Genomic DNA, 21731 nt, shown 5'->3' with positions numbered 1-21731 from the left:
ACTCATAAAAGTATTGTAGTGGATTTTTATAGACTTAATTGCATGTTTGATCTCATATGTTTATTTTAGTTTTCAAGTTAGTCCCTTTTGTTTTAAAAGTTTCAAGTTGGTCCCTTACATTTTAAAAGTTTTAAGTTGGTCCAAAACGTTACTCACGTTGGAATAAGTTAGTCCCTTCAGCCACATAATGGTTAAATATTCGGGTTGACAATTATATGGGTGATGAAACTTAACTTATTTAGAAAATCAGTTTTAAAACCTTTTTGTTTTTGTTTTTGTTTTATGAAACTCAATATCATGTCGCAGATGGACTAACTTATTCCAATGTGAGTAACGTTTTGGACCAACTTGAAACTTTTAAAACGTAAGGGACCATGTAACGCCCCATTTTTATTCTAATATTTTAGTAGATGTGTGAATATTTTATATATGACTTTAATTGCTATATAAATGATTTTATGTGAAATATATGTTTTATATGATTTTTATATGAAATATGTTATGATGCAATTTTATTATATGAATATTGGGGTTGTGTATTATTTAAATGAATGTTGTTATTATTTGATAGAAATAATATGAGAAATAGAAATATTATAGAAATAGTATTTATTTTTGGTTAATGGGAATTAAGTGGAAATTAATAGAAATTAAGGGAGTTGGGTGAGAAAAGAAAAGAGAGATATTTTTGAAGTAAAAAGAAAGAAAAAGGGAGAGAAACATTTTCACGTGAAAACATTAGAAGAAAACCTGCTTTTGGAGAGAAAACCTAGAAGAGGCAAAGAGAGAGCTAGGTAGGAATCGATTGCGGTAGCTTGTCGTTTGGTGTTGCTGAATTAAGGTAAGGGTGGGATTCCTTTCAATAATCTTGATATATAATTTGAAAATTGATGAAATAGTTGTTCTTGAGTTTAGGGTTTGAGAGGTTATGTTAGATGATAATTTATGATAAAACATGTTGTTTAATTGTATGAATATAGGTTGTTTTACCCCTATGATGTATACTAAACCTGTAAACATTGTTCTAATTCATTTTGGGTGATTGGGGGATCAAAAATTGGGTTTTTGGAGTGAAAACTGGTCTTTCCCGTAAGCTGTGAACGTCCAAAATCGGGCCCCGAACTGCCAAAATCGGGCCCCGAATTCTGAGCTGATTTTTCAGCTTTGGTTCGACAAAAATCGGGCCCCGAACTGCCGAAATCGGGCCCCGATTTCCTGTCAGTCAAAACTGGAAAACACTCACTTTTTCGCCCGTTTCTGTTTTGAATTAGCTTTCGGTGTAAACATAAAAGTTGTAGATAATTGAGTTAGCTTTCTAATGGCCTTGGTTTGGAGTGGAAAAGATTTGTAGATTTTGAGTTATGATAAAAATAGTCCAAGTGGGTCTTTAGCAAAATTTAAGAAAACTTAGCATAACTAATCCCAAGTTAGTCCAAAAACTTATGGTTGGTTTCCCAACTTCAAACTTAAGTGTTAGGGCTTTAGTTGAGGTGTTTTATGGATATTTGACTTATGTTCTATTGATCAAAACTTAATTGCTTTTGGGGGATGTTTTAGACTTGAGCTGAATGTAATTGATTTATAAATATATGTTATGTTGTTGATTCCGTTGTTGACGTTGTTGTATCATCTAATGTCAAAGTTGGGGAGTGTGTCATAATTGTTTTAGGCACATATGTTGTTGTTGTAGTCGCTGTTGAAGTTGTATGTTGATATACACAAGTTGAGTCCATTTGCATACTCACATCTGTTGGGGGCTTATGCCCTGGAATGTTCATCATTCAACCCGTTGGGGGCTTATGCCCTGGAATGTTTATCATTCACCTGTTGGGGGCTTATGCCCTGGGATGCTTTAACCATCCAAATTGTTGGGGGCTTATGCCCTGGAATGCTTAGCATTCAACGCGCGTAGATTGGTACCACCCGCATGATGCATAGTTGTTGTTGTCGTAGCATTGTTGAGTAGTTGTTGTTGTCGTAGCATTGTTGAGTCGTTGTTGTTGTCGTAGCATTGTTGAGTCGTTGTAGCATTGTCGAGTTGTCGGTGTCGTTGTGGATAATGTTGTTGTTGTTGTTGTTGTACCTTGTTGTTGAAATTAATTATGTTGTTGCTTATGTATTTATTTATAAACTTTATTAATGATGCATGTTGTGATATGTTGTTGTTTTCATTAATTCGATGAATTATATATTATTATTATTGGATAAGTTTCTCACCCCTTCTGCGTATATGTTGCCTCGACCGTGGGTAATGTGCAGGTAATGATGGCTTGTAGGTTGATTGGCTCAAGTGTCTAGGGCTCTGATACATATTAGGATGGGGATCGTCGCGAGTGTCTTCTCATTTCTTTTATGTATCACATATTTTGGAAAGGACTTGCTATTAGAATAAAGTTGAATTATGTTGTGGCCTTTGTGCCAAGATTTTTATTGATGTTGAATTTGGTTAAATTTATATTTTAAAGAATTATTCCGCTGCAGTTTGTAAGATAATTTAAATGTTGGTATTTAAATAAATAGATATTTCCTATTTATGAAATTTTGATTAGCAGTGTGACACTCCGTTGTGTGGTTACTCTGATTAAATTAACTAATATTACGTTGTTGGGAGAACGGGGTGTTACAGACCAACTTGAAACTTTCAAAACATAAGGGACCAAATTGAAAACTAAAATAAACATATGGGATCAAACATGCAATTAAGTATTAGAAATAACAATATTTATCATGAGCATAACGAAGCTGGTAGGGATATGGAGGTATGCAGGGATTAGACTTTGAATCTCGGATTTCTCACTTATTAATCTTAAGTGGTGCATATATAGTCACTAGATTATTTGACAAAATATTATGAATATCGATCTAAAATCATCAACAAATATAATATTTAATGTGAGATCTTGACAAGTTAAAAAGTAAAACATTATGTGTGTTCAACCCAAAAATGCAAGTCTTATTTGTTTGCATGTTCACATATGTTATGGAAATTAATACTGTTAAAACTGTCTTTGAATGCCCGGACAAGGGAGAAGAGGTTTTGTTGAACCAAAGTGGGTTGAAGAACAATGACTCCAACTTTGTTTTGATGATGACAAGATGTAAGAGAGCAATTTTATCCTATAATGTTTGTTTCTTGTGTATTTCCTTATCCTTTGAAAATCATTATACTATTTTTTTGGTTACAAAAAATCATTATACTATAATATAAAACATAGTATAATGAGTTTTATATCATAGAAAATCATTATACTATGATATAAAACATATATTTTTACAATATATATACATACATACATATAAGAAAGATGAGATCAATCCTCTAAATGAACCATACACAAGGAAGATGAGATCAATCCTTCAATCGATCAAAGCAATCCTCTGAATGGTCCGTACAAAAGAAAGATGATACCAATCTTATGATCAAAGCGATCCGGATCCTCTAAATGGTTCGCACAGAAGGAAAACAAGGTTAGTCCTTTAAATGTAGTGATCCTCTGCAGGGTTTGAATTAGAAGAAAAATGAGATTAATCTCTGGTCAACACTGCATAAGAAAGGCAACACTCTAGCAAGACCAAATTTTCATCGCAAATTCAACTATAGATACAGTTGGCTATATGACACTAGAAGAAGTAGTGGTAAGCAGAATAGTACAAGTCATGCATGAAAATTCCTGAAAATTGTACAAGGTTGGTGACTATCATCAACTCTAATGAAAATATCTCAACGATAAAATTAAAGTTGACCTATAAATACAACATTAGACTTCAAAAGAAAATTTTCTAATTCACGAAGTGTCTTGCTATTTGTTAATTCTCTGTTTGAAATCTCCCCAAGTTTAAAAGCACAAAACAATCTCAAAAACATAAAGAGCCAAGTGAACTTTAAATCCCAAACACTTTCTTTGAAATCTGTATGCTTGTATTCAAGCTTAAATTTTCACCTCCTTTTATCTAAGAGTTAGCTTATAATCCCAAACAATTTATTCATTTCAACTCTGTTGCAACCTCAAAGAACTTGTTAAAGCTAGTAGCTTAAAGAAAACAAAGTAACTCAGATTAAGTTAGGATCTTTGCTGGATACTCAAAGAGTTTGTTGAAATTAGGATCTTTGAGTAACATAGGATTTATCATCTTAATTTGTATTGACTTTGAGTGACATGCATTTGACAATGTTGACTTTGTAAAAAATTCTAAACAACGACGGATGCCTTCCATCATAATAGAATTGATATTACAAAATTTGACATTATATCACGGTAACATTAAATCTGGACCACACAACACACATTGTCACACAACATATGGACCACACAACACATACAATACATCTGGGCCACACAACCCAACACCTTTGTGTGGCCCAGATTTAATGTCACCGTGACATAATGTCACACAAGTCTTGTCCATGTCATCACAACTTACAAGACTGTTTTTACCACTCAATTATATACTCTCGGGCAGGGGCGGTTCCCTTCATTGGCATGAGGTAGCCATGGCTATCAAAAAAAATATTATTCTTGAATAGGTTGGTATGTTTTTATATTTAGTTACCCCAAATAAAAAATATTTAGCTACCTCAGACAAATTTATTTGTTAAAAATTAACATAAATAAGAAAGTTAAGGAATTACTACGGAGACCGATAGATTTATGTGTATTAGTTTAACATTTTCGGTCTCAATAACAAATATGGAGAAAACTTTTGTAAGAACAAAAATTGTCAAAACAATAGTCAGAAACAAATTAAACATATAATGAGTTTTTTTGCAAATAACTTATTTGTTTAAATTGAAAAAGACATTATTAGTCTATTTTGTATACAATAAATTATGAATAAAATTAACTTTTTAAAACGTGTTGTGCCCAACTTTTTTAAATAGTTATTGTCAATTTTTATTTTCTTTGTTATTGCTTTAATTTACATTTCATGTAAGTAAAAATTATTGTTTTTTTCTAACATATTAGTTAAGTTTAGGGTTAAATCTGGTTTTGGTCTATAAAACACTCTCAATTTTTAAGTTAAGTTCCTAATATTTATTTAGTTTTAGTCCTTAATTTACTGTTATCAAGATTACATGACCAAAAACACTCATTGTTTAGGCAAAAATTGAATAATTTTTTTGTAGTGACTAAACCTAAAAAGTTATAATTTATTAGACTAAAATTAAATTTTTCTTTAAATTTAATATGTTGATTTTAAAAATATTTTATTTTTTCTTTAAATTTGGCCCCTGCATAAAATTTATGCTAGCTTCGCCGTTGCTCTCGGGTTAAGTTTCATAGGCGACAAACAAATAAGTAATTCATGTTCTCGTAAGAGAGATCACATTTTCAACTAATCGACTACTTATTTTGCTGTACCCAACTATATTGACCCTTTTATTATTAATAAAATGTTATAAGCATATTTTCTTAATAAAAAAAAAAAAAAAAAGTGGCGATGCATGGAGAATGCAATTGGAGCCGTTGACCTAGAAATAAACTTATCTTTAGAAGGAGTAGGACCCATACATTATTTTATTTTGCATGCCTCGAGAAAAAATAAATATTGTACGTAGGGAAATTTATAAATAATAAAATACAATAAACTGACACTTATTTTAATTATTTATCTTTTTAATTTTATCACTACTTTTTAACACAAATGTTGGGAGTTCCACATCGAATAAATAAAAGTGTTTGATGTAGTACTTAAACCATTAGCGCTCCCACCTAATAGACTAGTCTTTTGCGTTGGTCTCTCCTCATGGGATTAAGTCCTAACAATTTTTGCTTTCATTGAGAGTTGGCCCCACATAAAGAGCTACCTATAGGCTGGATTAAGGTGCTCTATCGAATACTAATAGATGTGCGAAGCCGCCAAAAAGGAAAGGCTACCATCGGGTCAGTGTCGATAGAGTAAAAACGGCCATGGACGTTGGTTCTTAAAGGATGTGGCAATGTTAGGAGTCCTATATCAAGTAGATAAAAGTGTTTGATGTGGTATTTAAACCATGATGCTCTCCCACCTAATAGACTAGTCCTACATGCGTGAGTTAACTCACGTTAGGTATAACACCCGCTTGAGTTAACTCACGCTGAGTATAACTGCGTAAGTTAACTTACGCAAGAGTATTTTTGAAAGTTCAGTTGGAAGCGAGCAAAACTTGTTGGGAGAAGAGCAGAATTTTAAACTTTTTTTCTATAATTTTTTTCTTCTTTTAGCGATATTTGATTTTTTTTGTTGGCGATATTTGATTTTGTTTACCAAAATATTTGGTGGTATAGAAAAGCTAGCCTCGGATAAAGAATGTAAACCGCCCCACTACTCTACACGTTTTTTTTTTAAGGACACGTTTGTTTTTCTATCAAGTGTTTGACTTTGTGTTTAAATTTGTATTATTTTCCCTAAAAAAAATGTTTTCTCTAATTCTAAGATAGTAGAATCATTTTTTTTTTCCCTTCGTAGATATAATATTCTAGATTCGCATATTCAATGGCTCTGTTTGTAGATAGGACTGAGGAAAAACTATGTCACTCCATAGTTGATATGTATCCACACAGAAGCACTTAGTCCATGATGGGTCGCTTAGATTCAAAAATATAGAGTGGAGATTAAAAGAAGCAAAGTATGAGAGGATTGACTCTTCTCATTACCGTCTAAAGTTTACAACACCATATGTTTAAAGGTATGATAGGATAATTGTTAAATAACTAAACGATAAATAGTAGAGATTTTGTACTGGACTTAAAAAAAAAAATTAATTCCTCGCGGTCTATTTAAAAACATACATTTCAACAATAATTTGCTTGGATGTGAACTAATTATCTTCTTTGCGTAACTATAAAGATTAATCCCTCGAGTAAGTAAAATAGAACCAGATAACAAAATTTTTCTTCAAAAGATTTAACATTGTTGCATTCTTAAGACTAAATTCAAACTCATGACCTATGATTAAGTTGAAAGAGATCATTTACCATCATTCAGTGTTCTTGGGTCAATTCATCAATAATTATTTTTTAGTAACTACTTACTCATCAATAATTATTTTTTAGTAACTACTTACTCGAGATTAATTAAATAATTAATCTAACAAAAATCTCATAGTGACGGTTGTAATATGACCATTAACAATAATAATTTCTCTTTTCCTAATATTTTTTATAAAAAATAATTAAAATTTCTTACATTAAAAATATATTTAATTTACCGTAAACTTCACCGTATGAGTTGGATTCTAGTCCAAATTTTTATATTATAATTAGTAGATTACACGTAAACTTCACCGTAAATTCTCAATCAGACGGTTCTTCCGATATTTGTACGGAGTGTCCTTTCTCCGATCCAAAATTTTTAAATACCAAAAATAACATTTTAATTCAATATTATAATTAATTACCATATCAATATATTACATAAATAAAAATATAATATCTTTATTTACTTAATTTTTTTTATTTCCAAATAAAATATCTTCTAAATACCAAAGGCAAAAACAAGCGAGAGTCAACCTAGAAAACCAGTAGCAAACAGGTAAAGGTTTTTATGTTGAAAAGCAGAAAAGAAGAGACAAAGAAAAACCTGAAAGTAAGGTAAACGGTGTTATTGTTATTATTATTATGGTTTATGAAACAACAATAATAATGAATGAGTATGCATGCATTTTGCACAATCTTTATCTCTATGCGTGCGTGTATTGTGTTTGTATGTTATATATATAAGCATTTTGCATGCACTATCTCTTTCTCTCTCTATAAACCCTTTCTCTCAGTAATTACGGTTACCATGTTTCATTCATATTCATCATATTCACTTTTTCTCTTTTTTTCTCAATGTTAGTGTCAAATACCAATCTTCCATCAATTAACGTAAACACCATCTTTTATCTCTATCTTTCTATGTGCATGGTTCATGGTTGTAACATCACATACAACACAACACACTACATAGTTTTTTTTAAGGTTTTTTTTTTTTTTTTTTTTTTAGTTTTAGTTTTTGTTTATGTTGTTCTGTTTTGTTCTGTTTTTATTATAATTTCTTTATTGTTTTAATCTTGAATCTTGAATCTTGAAACTGGTATTTTAATTTGTATGTAATTTTTATTTTCTTGTTGTAGTGGGTTGTTTTAGTGAAGTGAAATTAATTGATGTTTGATTTCAACACTAACATTGAGGTTTTTGGGTTTTGATTTCTAGGGTTTTGACTTTGGATTGGGAGAGAGGGATTGATTTTATTTTGGGTTTTGTTCAATGGGGGTTGAAGTGTGTATGAATAATTATTGTAAGGAAGGTTCAACTGGTGAATGGAAGAAAGGGTGGTCTTTGATCTCTGGTGGGTTTGCCAAACTCTGCAACAAATGCGGGTAAATTTCATTTCTTTAGTTTATCTCTCTTTTACTTGAGCTGAAATGTTATCAGAAATTTGATTTCACAATGTTATAATTTTGGGGTTTTGACTTTGATGTTATTGTTTTGATCCAAATTAATAATTTTGGGATTTGAGGTTGACTTGAGTGTTCTTATGAGTTCATGTTGGGTTAGTCAATAGTCAAAAGTTTCAACCCTTTTTCTTTTCTGGGGTTTTCAGGGATTTCCTGTAACTGTGCATTTATGCGTGTTTGAATCTCAGCCTTTGGATGAAAATGATGATCAGACCACTCATATTTAAAGTTGTATTTTAAAGTTGAAATCAAAATATGAAATGCTCGGTTTTCATCCAAGAACTGAGATTCGTTGACAGCGTGATACTCCGGTCTTAAATATAAGCAAAAGTTGTTCAGAAAAAGTTGATGTAGACCAAATACATCAACTTTCTTTGACCAACTTTTACTTATATTTAAGACGGGACGTAACCATCAGTTTAAGTAATGTACCCTTTCTGTTCAGTCTACATTTGTGTATTTGAACTCATGATGCTGTTTCCTGCAAATGATTATCTTAATGTGTACCCACTTGGTTGGCCTAGCGGTGTTGGCTTGGGATCTTACTTTGTGCTCCTCTAAAGGTCTCGGGATTGATTCCCTCTGATGCCAATTTTGGTGGGCTAGTCCATACAAAGTCTTGCTCTGACTTTAAATGGGCCCCCCGCAATTGGACGGTGGGATTGGACCCCTAGGATTAGTCGGTCATTGGGATTATACCGAGTTTTCTAAAAAAAAATTGGATTAATAAAACTTGATCTTGCTGTTCTCAGTCTGATGCTACTTTACCTGCTTTTGTTCTGAGGTTTCTTGGTTTTGTTAGTAAGTCAGGTTCAGCTCTTTAAAGTCCATGTTGCAATTTATAGGGTAAAAATATATTTTTTGCTTATTCAAATCAAACATATGTTTAGGTTTTGCTGTTAAGCAGTCTGACTGTCTAGAATTTTTTATCAGTAATGATTTATTCATTGACTATCCCCTGCTTACGGATTCTTAATTTATCACTCTTGTGTGTTTAGACTTGCCTATGAGAATTCACTTTTCTGTGATAAATTCCACCGTCATGAAACTGGATGGAGGAAATGCAGCAATTGCAGCAAGGTAAAATTTATGTTTGATTTTTTGTACTATTTAAATACTCATTAAGCCTTGTCTTTCTCTCCTTTGATATTGAAATATATTATTTGATTTTTTTTTTTTGCAGCCTATCCACAGTGGATGTATAGTATCAAAGTCTTCGTTCGAGTACCTTGATTTCGGTGGTATAAGTTGTGTTGCCTGTGTTAACCCCTCCCAGCTTTGTCTGGTAAGGTTAAGTTGAATATTCATTTCTGTATAATGATTTCGAACCCGAAATTTTGTTATTTGATTCTCCGCCATTGTGATACCGACACATAAATTTACAGATTCATGTTATCATTGAATGTTTTTCTATGGATACAGGATACTGAAAATCATAATAGGTTCCCTCAATCGACCAAAAACAATGCAAGTGATCGATATGGTGAACATATTGATGGTAGACTACTGGTGGAACAAGCTGTTAAAGGAAACCTTATGCAGTTGTGTAGAATTGGTGAAGTCGGTGAATCAAGCCGTTGGTCGCAAGCTCAAAGAGATGGCATGGTTTCATGTATTGGTCCAAAGACCGAAGAAGTTAAGTGTCAATTCAACAAAGAGGATACAAGATTTTTGAATGTAATGAAACATTCTAGTCCTTTAACAGCATTTACTGCATTGGAAAATAATAGACCAACATGGGAGACTAAAAGTATAGATGAAACGCTTTCACTAAAGATGGCTCTAGGAACTTCATCAAGAAATTCTGTTCTGCCGTTGGCCACTGAGATTGGAGAAGGTAAACTTGAGGGTAAAGCATCTTCTCATTTTCAACAAGGGCAAACATCTCAGTCTATATTGGCTCAACTATCAAAGACTGGAATTACCATGAGTCTTGAAACAAATAAAGGCATGATCTCTCATCCACCACGCCGGCCACCTGCTGATGTGAAGGGGAAAAATCAGTTACTTTCTCGATACTGGCCAAGGATTACTGATCAAGAGCTGGAGAAATTGTCGGGGGAGTATCCTTTATATTTAGGTTCTGTTTGGATAAACAACTTAATAAGCTCTTATATCATAAATACTTATCATATAAGTGCTTATGTATAAGCTGTTTTTGAAACTAAGATAAAATAAAGTCAAACTGTTTTCATATAAGCTATAAGTTGTTTTCATAAGCTATCCTAGAGAACTTATCGAAATAAGCTGAAAACAACTCGTGGACATGCCGTTAAGCTGTTTCGATAAACTCTCTCAAATATTATCACGAGTACTTATGCAAATAGTAAGCTCAAATAAGTCAATCCTAACAAGCCCTTAGTATTTTGGTCTATTATTTAAACATGCAAAGTTGATTCATCAACAGTTTCCCTTAACATTATTATCTCAGTTTGAAGTCTACTGTAGTGCCCTTATTTGAGAAGGTGTTAAGTCCGAGTGATGCAGGTCGAATTGGTCGTCTTGTGCTCCCAAAAGCGTGTGCTGAGGTATACTTTGATGTTTATCTTGACTCTGTCTATAGAAGATTTTTTATTTTAAAGAAATACACATTTCCCTGTAATTGCGGCATGTATGACAAATTGGTATACGAATTTCAGGCTTTTCTTCCTCGTATTTTGCAATCAGAAGGTGTTCCTTTACAGTTCCAAGATATAATGGGGAACGAGTGGACTTTTCAGTTCAGATTTTGGCCTAATAACAACAGTAGGATGTATGTATTGGAGGGTGTGACCCCTTGCATACAGTCCTTGCAATTAAATGCTGGTGATACTGGTATACGTCAATCTACGTCATGATTTTGTTTCACATCTAAAGTTATCTTCAATTGATATGAATTTTTTTTTTGTTACAGTAACATTTAGTCGGATAGATCCTGGGAAAAAATTTCTATTTGGTTTTAGAAGGTCATTGACTTCTGTTGTTACACAGGTTATGACATGATTTTCAGTTTTACTATCTTTAGCTTCTTCAGATGATAACATGTTTATATTCTTCACTTATTTTTGAAAATATAATTAAAGGGTTATCTTTAAACAGGATGCCTCTACATCTTCTCATTCTAACGGCATTTCGATAAAGGATCCAAACTTTTCTGGTGCACCTCAGAATTTGAACTCATTAGGTAGTTTTTCTAATCTTCTTCAATCAATGAAAGGTAACGGGGAACCTTACTTAAATGGACATTCAGAACATCTGCGTTTGGGTAATGGAACTGCTGATTGGCTTAAAACTGCACATAGTGAGGAGGAAATGAACAATGGTCCATTGCAGCAACTGGTTTCAGTTTCAGAGAAGAAGAGGTCTCGCAATATTGGGACGAAAACTAAGAGGTTGCACATTCATAGCGAAGATGCTATGGAATTGAGACTTACATGGGAAGAAGCACAAGAATTTCTTTGTCCGCCGCCTAGTGTCAAGCCAAATATTGTAACAATTGAGGACCAAGTATTTGAAGAATATGATGTAAGTGAGAAACTGTGAATGATATATTTTGGATTTTTGGAGAATCATCTTCAAATTTCTGTTACCTGGCTTATGTTTTTTATTTGTTTCATTTAGGAACCCCCGGTTTTCGGAAAGATTAAAACCAGTGCCTCTCCATCAGGGTAAGATTATATACCTTGCACATTTAGCACTATCAGTTTTATATGCTGTTGATCACTTATTCATGCCTTCAAATATGTACAATGATAGTTAGAAGATATGAAAATATCTTATAATATATATTGGTATTTTCATTGAGTATCTTTGAAGTAACAGTCAATATTTTTTGAACTATATTATTATCTTTAGTCCTATTTCAAATGTTTGGGATGCAGACAGGTCAACATTATTCGGTGCTTTTGAACTTCTACTGATTGAAGTGAGTATATCGTAATTATTCTTATTATGTACCATGGTTTTTCAGGTCTTCAGGTTCTGCATCAGACCAGCTCGGTCCAAAGGAACAAGAAAGTCTTCAAAGAACCAAAAAAGGTACGATCCTGCTATCGTTTTTTTTATTTATACATGCTCTGTAGTAGTCATGTTTATCGGAACAGAGTTAGAGGTTGATGCTTCAGTAAAATTGATTAAATGATCATTCTGTTTCGTGCATGTGTGAAATGTTTTACATATATCTAAATATTTTTGGGATGTGTGGATTGGTTTCATAAATGATATAATCCGTGTTAAATTCTGTGCTTGCTGTCTAATGTTCATTCATTGAATCATATTCCTAAAGTTATTTCCAAAGCACTGAAGCAGTCCTTGATAACTAGTACTTAATTAATTCTTATATTTTATGGATGTGTATGATCTTCCGCAGATTCTAAAAAGAAGCGAAAAATTGCTGAAAAGAGCAAGTCAATTCAAGAACACAAGCTTTCAGGCCTAGATGCTCTTGCCAATGCAGCAGTTTTAGGCAATAATCTTGCTGACCCTGACGAGTCGTCGTCAGCTGGAATCACCACAAAACATCCGAGGCATCGTCCTGGATGCACTTGTATCGTGTGCATTCAACCACCAAGTGGACAGGGAAAACATGACCCGACATGCACTTGCCTTGCCTGTGAGACTCTTAAGCGCCGGTTCAAGAGCCTTACGATGCGTAAGAAGAAAAACCAATTAGAATCTGAAGCAGTTGCTGACCAAAACAATCAAATTAATCATATAGATGAAGCAGGTACTAGTGGTGGTGTAACGAGACAAGATACAAGTCACTCGACGGATGAGGGAAGCCTAAATGGAGGTCAGCTTGAGGTTGTTGAGCCTAGTGCTGCGGGACAATTGGATTTGAATTCTCATCCCAGTCATGAAGAAATGGAAACTGATACATATAACAGGCCAAAGCATGACTAGTCATATTAAAACAACTGCAGGGGAATAGATTATGAACATAGTTTTAGACTAAATTCTCAACTGAAGTTCAGATTACATTCATTTTTACTTCATTTTTCATTTTGGAGGCAGAATTGAAGAGATTAGGTAGTGGCATACCAATTTTATATTTCTCCTTAACTGCACAGTTTAGTTGGTTTACTTTCCTTTTCAAAAGGAATGGTAAAGATGGTTCTTTTCTTAGATAGTTAAAGTGATTTTTGTTCTAGTTTATCTTTCAAGTATTTTATTTTAGGTTTCTCCTGTCCATGAAAATGAGTCTGAAAATTTATTCTTTCTATGAATCAAATATAAACACAAGAAAGTTTTCCATCAGGTGTCTTCTTATCAACTATGAATCACTGAGACAAACAACATGGATACCGCACACATATTCGATCACAAGTGTTGATGCTAAAGAGATTATTAACATGGTTAGTCTAGGAAATTGTGTACTCTAAGCTGAACCATGCATGTTAAACTTGTAGTATCATGTAGAATTCATTAAAATTGAGTTATGATATTTTAAAGTCAAATATGGTGTCATTTGTTTATTACTTTATTTTAAGGATAATGTCATTTGGTTTGTGTGTGTAACTTTTACAAGAGTTTAAGTCGATAAAAATCAAAAGATAGAGATAAACATATATTGTGTTACATATGATGTTTGTATTTTGATGTGTATAACACAACTCTTACAAAATTTTATCCATTGATTTTTCTGTTTCATCAGCAGAAAATATGCTTTTTTTAATGTTTGGACGATAAAATTTCTTAATAGCAACCCTAATAGTCATTGGTTTAAGTAAATATACAGGTTGTATATAGTTTTATGCAATATATGCCAGAATATCCCTTGTATTTTAGCTTTACATATGTACTATGTAATGACACATACATGGAATCTCATACTAGGCGGTTAAAACAGAGCCAAGAATGTAAGACAAAATACATTTGAGGTAATGAAAAAGAGGAAGCCAAATTACATAACATTAGATTAGATGGTCAAATTAATAAGGATTCAACTCAGATCACACGATAAGCATAATTTTGTTGCCGATATGAGGACATCGTTTATAGGAAATATGTCATATCTATATTAGCACTTTAAAAAAAAAGGAAAAAAAGTAGTTTGGGAGTAGAAAAATGAACTTAGTCACATATCAACCTCAGCTCCAATTTTATTTATTTTTTTATATAGTATACTTTTTCAAACAATTGACTTAATGTCTCTTACAAAGGCAACAGCCAACAAGTATCTTTGAATTGAATCTAAGGTATTCTTAGCTAAACATTTTAATTTTCGACCGGCCTTGCAATGTTTGGCCATATATGATCGTCTTTGTTTCCAATGTGACAAAATTAACACGCCTAAAACATCCTTTTCTGTCACCCTTTACCTTAAAAACATCATATATAATATAATTATTATAATCATATAGTATAATATAGTTATGATCGTAGTCTTATCTACAGCCAGAACATAATCCTACAATCCTATATTATAACTCATAGCTATAGCCTAATCAAATGTACATGTCCTTAAACTTAGAATTCTAATGGATGAGAAGCCAATTTTGCTTGATCTTGAAACTTTGTACCTAGGAATCCCAGATGAATCAGTTAACCTTACTTTTCAAGACCTTGCTAATGTGAACACATCAGAGAATAGAAATCAAACAACCACAAATCAACCTATTTCCGAAGTTTCTAATAATGTACCAACAAGGGCCAATTTGTCACCTTCATCCTCACTAGCTAAAATACCTAGTCTTGATTTTAGCAAAGGTTTGCAAGCTTCCAACCAACACAACCACCATCATCATGACATTGGCCATGGCGACTCGCCGTGGGGTCAATTTGGCCACAGAATCGAGGAGAATCGCGAGCATGTGCTTGTACATGTTCATGACCCTCCTCAATTTAGCCATGCAAATGGGAGTACAAAAAGTCCTCGGTCAAGGACCGGTGGAGATGATCGTTCAGCGTATAGTTTAAGCTACGATGATGTGAGTATGGCCTCTGGACGAGGTGGTGTTAGTGGTGGACGACGTAGACCAGGGATTCCTCACTCTAAGATTTGTACCATTTGTAGCACTTATGTTTATATCTTCCGCACTAGATGTTTGGTATGTCAACAACCTACCTCATGCTCTCTTTCCAATTTTCTTTTTGTTAAATTGGTTGAAATTATCTATATGTTTGGTTTACGTTGATGGACCGTGATTTAGTAGAAACTATAAATTGTAGCTTTTATTTTAACCCACAACACGTTGGACACTGATCCACCGAGAAAAAAACAAACAAATAATATGAGTTTCTCTAATTTATATTATCATTTTATATGTCATGCGAGTCGTTCTCATTGATGAAATCTATGTGAATTTTAACCGATTATAAAAAGAATATTGGGAAGGGGGTGATGTACTCTTAGTAATATTGTTAAAGTACTTGTGTGATAGGTGGTTTAATTCTTCCTCAATAAATTCATTGTAATAGATATTTAGTGACTTACATGATTTTTAAATTATAGTTTTGTTATAGTTGCATGACTTAATCAATTTTTAGCAATTATATATTGATTGATAGTGGGGTATGCAGGTATGCGGTAGAGTTTATTGCAGCAGATGTGTGAAAATAGGAATGGGAGAAATGGTAGAAGGAAGAAAATGTATAGAATGCCTTGGATTGAAATTCAGCCAAAGGTATATCTAATCAATTTTCCTTTGATATATATCCATTATTTATATTGGATGTTAATATTTCGAGTAGAATTCTTTTAAAAAAATAAATAATATTTCGATTAGAATATTATTTTGTTTGGTAGCTATAAGCCAATTAAGATAGTTTACACGCTCTGAGACGGCATTTAGGCCTTTGTTTGCCGTCCCCTTGATATAATTTTAATTTGTACTCATTCAGAAAACAATAATTCTATAGTACACATTACACACCAAAGTAATCAAATGTCTACGTCAAAGTGTGACATTTTGGTGTATCAAAACGAACAACACCACTTGAGGCTAAGGGATGAGAATTTGTCAACACTCGAGCATGTATTTGTAAATACTGTGACGTTCAAGTTAGTATAATGATTGAGGTGTCTGAGAGGTTTGGAATGAGACATATATTGATACGTGATAGTAGGAGACTTATATAGTTTGATGGAGATGATATTGGATTTGAACCAACCAAAAAGTCCACTCCAAAACACTAATCAATGGATTGAATATTTTAAGATTTTTGGTGGAAATGTGTGTCCAAACACCTTACTAATGAGATAATTTTTAGGCTCTACCAACATACATCCACACAACTTCCCTTCAACAAGCCTTTAACATTGGTTTTATTATTAATTCAACAATTCTAGCTATTTTAACTAGATTCGTGACAAAATTTATCTTATCATAAGGTTTTTTTTTTTGTTTTGTTAATTAATTTAGTATGTGACACACAGGTACATAGAAAGAGCAGGAAAGGTAGGATGTTGCAATTGGAGGTACTCAGCTACAATGAAGCAAGCTGAACTTATGTGTGCAGAGAAAGGACCAAGGAGAAGTAGAAGATCATATGGTCAAAGTGGAGTGGCAAACTCAACATCAAGAAGTCCTATAGCACCAAGAAGCCCTCATGCTATTGGTAGTAACAATGAACACTCTTTTGTCATGTCCAACACATTTTCTCCTTTCTCTCCTCATCACAATAACCTCCCTTTTTAAACAAGAGTAATAATTTGTTTACATATCCTATATAGTTTATAGTTTCTCATGAGACATGAGATAGTCTTTCATAATAATAATAATTTGTGTTTCACTTTATTGGATGTTGTTTAATTCAATTTGTTCTTTGCTTTTTATTTTTGACAAAAATTTGTTCTTAGCTTATTACTTGAAAGATTATTGATTCATATGTTATCTCCATGCGATCTTGTTTTCTAAATTCAAGTTAGAGAAAAAAATAAAGTATTTTTACAAAATAAAATCCAACATCAGCACAATATATTTATATAACAAAACACACTTGTATATGATGTCAAGATACATAGTCAAACACATTGTAAATAACAAAATTGTTTGACTTATTATACCCTTCATTTTGCCTCTTGGTAGTATATGAGTATTAAGGAAAGTTGTTACGTATGTGCTACAAGTTGTGCGTATGGAGAAAAATATGTTGAGAGATAGCAATACTTTAATCACACTCATTTTGAGAGATTAATCTTAACGGTTAGGTGCAGTAGATATAATAATTTAAGAAAAGAAAAAATAGTTGTTCTTTAAAAATTGCAAAGGAAACAAATGTTAAATTTTGAAGATAATAAAGTTAAAAGAATTCAATTTTGGTTATCTTAACTGCGTATTATCTCACAAGCCTACCTAATAATAACTATTTTTGAATAAAGATAACAACACATTATTTAACACGCACTTTATTTTATTGGTTAAAATTCACATGCCACACTAATTTTATATTGGCCACATCATTTGGTACTACTCTTCTACTAAATTCATGGGAAGCACTTGGGTGACATAATGTCACCGTGACATTAAATCTGGGCCACACAACACACATTGCCACACAACATCTGGGCCACACAACACATACAACACATCTGGGCCACACAACACAACACCTTTGTGTGGTCCAGATTTAATGTCACGGTGACATTATATGAACCCAAGTATTTTCCTATTCATATAGGTCATCCGAATTGGTCACAACAAAAAGATAACGAGGAGTATTAGCAAGACACTATAACACATCAAAGTGTGTTAAAGAGTGGGTTTCTAGCACTCTTCAGTAGGGATGGCAATGGATACCCTATGGATAGGGTACTACAGTGCCCTTCCCCATATCCGCATTTGAAAAAAATACCCGTACTTGTGCCCGTACCCTCGTGGGCAACAACTTTAGTCCCCTTCCCCATACCCTATGGGTACCTAAGCGCCCATACCCGCACCCGTTACCCGCACTTTAACTATGAAAAGACAATAAAAACATCACAATTGAAATAAAACTACAGTCCAAAATTTTTAAAATTAACTCATAAAATAGTACGAATCATAGTATTTAGTCAAATAAAAAACATCAAAAATATTCCTAAAAAATTGTACACCGGCATGATGGAGTTGTTATTGTATTAAGCAGTTTTTTGGTTTAAATTTAAGTTTAGGTTTAAAGATCTTAGCAAATAAATTAATTATACACCAAAAATAAATAAATTATTTATGATATTATATAGATATGTATATGCGGAGTTGCGGGTCTGGGCAGTATAGTACCCTTACCCGTGCCCATATCCATTTAAATTTGTGGGTATTACCCGGACCCGTGCCCAAACCCATAAATGCGGGGTTTTACCCTACCCATTGTGGGTATTTTTTGCGGGTACCCATAGGGCCTGGGTCCAATTGCCATCCCTACTCTTGAGTACCCTTTTACAAATGAAGTGTCATTAACGAGATAGAATAATGCTAAAAACTCATTCTTTAATATACATTTTTCTTGCTAAAAAAACATATTTTCCAAAATAGTATCTTTTATTGGTTAACATTCTTATATATCTCACCAAATTTATGAGACCCACATGATTTGGGGGAATTTGCATGAAATTTAATCAATATTCAGTATAAGTGTTTGTTTGGTTGTGCAATGACAAAAATTGATTTTGAATGAATTGATTGTGTAAAATTTATTGTGGTTAAAAGTGAGTTGAAGATAAAATGATTTATGTTTTGATACATTCATGAAAGCGTAAGTTGAACAATAAATTTAAGTGTAATAATCATTTCTTTAATTAATCAAAAGCTTCCTTTTGTAGCTTCAAATTAAAATTAATTCTTGAGACAAAATATGTCAAAATCAATGATGCGTTTCTATAATAAATTTTGACTCTTTTAAAAGTCAAACAAAATATTTGTTAAAGAGTAAATTGTAAACTTTTCGTCCACAAGTCCTAGCTCAACTAGTAAAATGTTGAAATTGTTAGGTAGGACATCATGATCGAGGTTCGAATCCCAATGTCTTTACTTATATGTGTGAGTTTATAATGACTTTGTCATTTCGTCTATCTAATGCATTTTTCTTCACTTTTAAGAACAACAAAGAACATTCCTTTACAATGACAATTTTAGTTATTCAATAAGGTTTGGCTGCAACTTTGTCAAAACAGAAATCGTTGCATCAAGGGAGTTGTTAGTTGCACCCAACATTTGGACAACAAATCTCCACATCCAAAAAAAACTAAAATACTTTCACAATAAAATGCACACTCCACTGGCCCACTCTATTTTTGAAATTATTTCAAAATTAATTTTTGGAAAACATATTTGGAATATTAAAATGTTGAATTCATATGTTTTTTTTAAACACAATTTTAGAACACAATTGTTTAAAAAAATAGAAAGTTTTTTTTTTTAATGTTTCAACCCGATTTTATCTAATTCTATAGGATTTTGAACTGTCACTGACTAATACCGCTTCTCAATTCAACTAAGGGCCCGTTTGTTACGGATTAAAATAAAAGAGATTTTGACATAAAATAATTTAGAGATTATTTTTTAGAGATTTTATGAAAAATCAGAATCTATTTTGCGTTTGTTTACCGTAATAATTTTTTTTTTTAAATAATTTAGTTTGTTTGGATACATACAACTAGGCATGGCAATGGAGCGGGGTGGGGACGGGTTTTGCATCCCCAAGAGCAACGTTGTAATACATTATCCAACAATATGCTCACTTTAACATTTGTTAGACGGAATGATTTAGTTGATCCTTTAAATATCAATGGTACTTTTTATTAACATGACAATTATCAAATAAAATAACATGACATATCAACATAAAATAAGTTTTTACATTTGGGACGGGTATGGGTATGAGTTCGGGGTGGGTACCTATATACCCGTTACCCGTCCCATACCCGTGTTTTGAAATCGGGGAAAACCCATACTCATACCCAAACCGAGTCAAAACGGGGAAAACCCATCAAACTGGGTTTGGTTCGGGCGTGTAACTGCGGGTATTAGTTCAATCTTTAGATCTATATTTTCTCTCTCCTCTAAAAAAAATCTATTTTTTAAGAAGCAGCTCTCAACAGCTTCTCATTTGAAGCTGTTTTTAGATTTTTTTTTTTAGATTCTGATTTTTTTTAAAAATCTATAACAAACGGATGCAGTATTCTTAAAAGTGATTATTTTCTTAAAAAAAGTGATTTTTTCCTAAAAAAAGCTATAACAAACGGGCTCTAATTGCTTTTACGAGAATTGATTTTTAGTGAATGATTTTGTAAAATTTTGGATAAATGTGAGTTGAATGTAAACTTATTTATGTTTGGATGTATTTATGTAAAAGTGGATCTAACAATGAATTTAGGGTTAAAATTAATTGTAGAATTCAAAAACTACAAATTGTAGCTTCAAGTAAAATCAATTCTACTTTAAATCATCCAAACATCCTAAAATCAATTCTACAACCTCTAGAATTACTTTTGGCCTTCTAAGAATTGAAACCAAACACATGCTCAATCTGATGCGATTTTCACAACATTTTATCTAACAAGAGATAATAATTAAAGGTGTATTTAATATGCTAATAAATGAAAGACATGACAACTTCAATTGTACACTGTTTGATTTGTAAAACTGTTTTAAGGATATAACAGACTCGAGTAAAGAGACAAGACAAAAACTAAATTTTTTGTCCTTCATTAAACCGCAACACAACTTTTTGTTCCAATTACAAGTTGTCTAAAATATTATAATAACCTTTTGTCCATAACAAACTAAAAATAATTCAATATTAGTATAAAAGTTTGTCTTGTGATGTTATACCTTATATTGTGTTATGCATATTTTTTTTTTTTTTGAGGGATGTTATGCATATTGTTGTTTTGTCAAGTATTTATTGTTTAGCATATCAAAGACACCTTAATAGTATATTTAAATCAAATTAAACACCAATCATCCATGTTTAAGCCAATAGAAAATTTCAACAAATAAAAAACAACAGAAAATTTAAATATTCTTTAATATGAACTATAAAATAGGGTGGCATAAAATATAAACTATACTAATGCTAAATAAATTTTCAAAATATGGGGTGACTATAGCCTCTAGAGGCCAACCCTTTTTGATATATCAGTGCATAGTTTGATATTACAAACATACACTCTATAAGCTATATGTTATAATTAGCTGTTTGATCTTATCATATAAACTTATTCACATGGAAATGTTTATAGGAAATTTTATAGTAAGTTTCTAAACATTGTTTGTAACTAGACTTTCCACCCGTACTATCGCACGGGTCATCAAAATTTTAAGCATAACACATTGGTCTAGTAAATTCACATAATTTATTTAATAAGTTACATTGATCGACTAAAATATGATCACGTATACACATTTTATCG

General features: G+C 32.4%; 2 protein-coding genes across 13 annotated transcripts; both read left to right on the top strand.

Moving 5' to 3' along the window:
* The first annotated feature begins 7494 nt into the window (after positions 1–7494).
* LOC146923528 (B3 domain-containing transcription repressor VAL2-like) lies at positions 7495–13532 on the top strand. 12 transcript variants are annotated; one of them, XM_085708691.1, is made up of 13 exons: positions 7501–7571; positions 8175–8341; positions 9418–9499; positions 9603–9704; positions 9842–10482; positions 10851–10947; positions 11059–11233; positions 11313–11389; positions 11498–11582; positions 11649–11923; positions 12020–12066; positions 12369–12436; positions 12768–13532. In XM_085708691.1, exons 2-13 carry the CDS (start codon positions 8229–8231, stop codon positions 13298–13300), a joined length of 2295 nt encoding a protein of 764 aa, XP_085564817.1. In that variant the 5' UTR covers positions 7501–7571; positions 8175–8228; the 3' UTR covers positions 13301–13532. The 12 variants fall into 12 exon arrangements, with proteins under 12 accessions (XP_085564813.1, XP_085564817.1, XP_085564820.1 ...); XM_085708694.1 differs by lacking the exon at positions 7501–7571 and adding an exon at positions 7732–7813 and having other exon boundaries at positions 11498–11555; XM_085708692.1 differs by lacking the exon at positions 7501–7571 and adding an exon at positions 7732–7847 and having other exon boundaries at positions 11498–11555.
* A 1257-nt stretch (positions 13533–14789) lies between these two features.
* LOC146923527 (uncharacterized) lies at positions 14790–17136 on the top strand. The gene is made up of 3 exons (XM_085708695.1): positions 14790–15447; positions 15920–16023; positions 16776–17136. Exons 1-3 carry the CDS (start codon positions 14878–14880, stop codon positions 17035–17037), a joined length of 936 nt encoding a protein of 311 aa, XP_085564821.1. The 5' UTR covers positions 14790–14877; the 3' UTR covers positions 17038–17136.
* The last annotated feature ends 4595 nt before the right edge of the window (positions 17137–21731 follow it).

The sequence above is a fragment of the Medicago sativa genome, chromosome 5 (genome assembly GCF_051527215.1).
Source record: "Medicago sativa cultivar Bolivia chromosome 5, Bolivia_mono, whole genome shotgun sequence".
NCBI classification, from domain to species: Eukaryota; Viridiplantae; Streptophyta; class Magnoliopsida; order Fabales; family Fabaceae; genus Medicago; species Medicago sativa.
Note: the sequence above shows the minus strand (reverse complement) of the source record. Positions and strands in the feature narration are given on the sequence as shown.